Below are 1,059 nucleotides of genomic sequence, written 5' to 3'. Positions count from 1 at the left end.
ATTAGATCGAGGCAGAGTAAATTGGAGGCCAGCCTTTTTTAAGCTATTATTTGGGGGTTTTTTTGGAGCTGATAATGTCTCCGTGCTAATTACATACCATTTTAGACTCCTGTGGTGTTTATTTTTTAAAACCTTGACCTCAGGACAGTAGACTGCCATCGTTTCATAGCGGTAATGGGTTACTTAAGAGTTTTCAGGTGGTTAAACTTCCAATCCGGAAATGTCTTACAGAGAAGCTTAATATTATAACGTAATTCCTTTTGCTCTCATTCGTTAGTTCTATTGCTGACTGTCCCTGGGATGGAGGAAACCACCTCTGAGGCAGACAAAACCCTCTCTAAGCAAGGATGGGACACTAAAAAGGTAGGAATCTCGCATCTCAAAGAGTAGAGATTTGATCTTCTAAACATGTGCAGGTGAATAATGCTATGAGTATTGTCAACCAAAACAAACCTCTTGCAGAGAGCAGGGATTAAATGCTTTATTTGGCCACAAATCACTAAACTTTGGATCAGAAAGGTGCTTTATATGTACGTGTGCATGCACATGTGTGTTTGTAGGAGGAGAAACTCTTTAAACTTGAGCCTCGTTGGGCTAATAAAGCAGCAAAGGTGATGGGTGTCTTCTGAGAGCTTCACAGAGCTGTTGTGTTGTGTTTTGGTAGAAATGTATTCAATGAAAGAAAACCTGCTAATTGAAATATATCCTAAGCATGAACCTCCAGCAGTATCTTTGCCTTTAAAAATGTCTTCCTTCTATTTTAGACTGGGTCATCAAGACCTAAATCATGTGAAGTTCCAGGAATCAAGTAAGTTTTAAGCCATTTTGTTTTAAAGAGCATTGAGATCTGTAAGAGTGAATGTTATATATCAAGTGCCTCTCGCTGTGGAGTTTTCTGAAAAGAACCGAGACGGTGTAACGCTGCAGCACAAGCTGGAACCTCTATGAGTGACCCGCTGGCCATCACGTCTCTGGTTTATCAGAATGCAATATATAGTTCTGTATATCATAGTGTGGTTTGAGTTGGAAGGGACCTTAAAGATCATCCAGTTCCAACCC

General features: G+C 40.1%; 1 protein-coding gene across 1 annotated transcript in view; it reads left to right on the top strand.

Annotated features, from left to right (window-relative positions):
* CRTC1 (CREB regulated transcription coactivator 1) overlaps nucleotides 1–1,059 on the top strand; it is a gene marked incomplete at its 3' end in the record, with an annotated part of 15,272 nt that overhangs the window by 7,465 nt on the left and 6,748 nt on the right. Inside the window, exons 6-7 of the mRNA XM_010158281.1 lie at nucleotides 278–363; nucleotides 765–808. Of these exons, the coding sequence (XP_010156583.1) occupies nucleotides 278–363; nucleotides 765–808 (130 nt within the window). The remainder of the gene's footprint in view (nucleotides 1–277; nucleotides 364–764; nucleotides 809–1,059) is intronic.

This window comes from Eurypyga helias, unplaced genomic scaffold (assembly GCF_000690775.1).
Source record: "Eurypyga helias isolate BGI_N326 unplaced genomic scaffold, ASM69077v1 scaffold6669, whole genome shotgun sequence".
Taxonomy (NCBI): domain Eukaryota; kingdom Metazoa; phylum Chordata; class Aves; order Eurypygiformes; family Eurypygidae; genus Eurypyga; species Eurypyga helias.
Note: the sequence above shows the minus strand (reverse complement) of the source record. Positions and strands in the feature narration are given on the sequence as shown.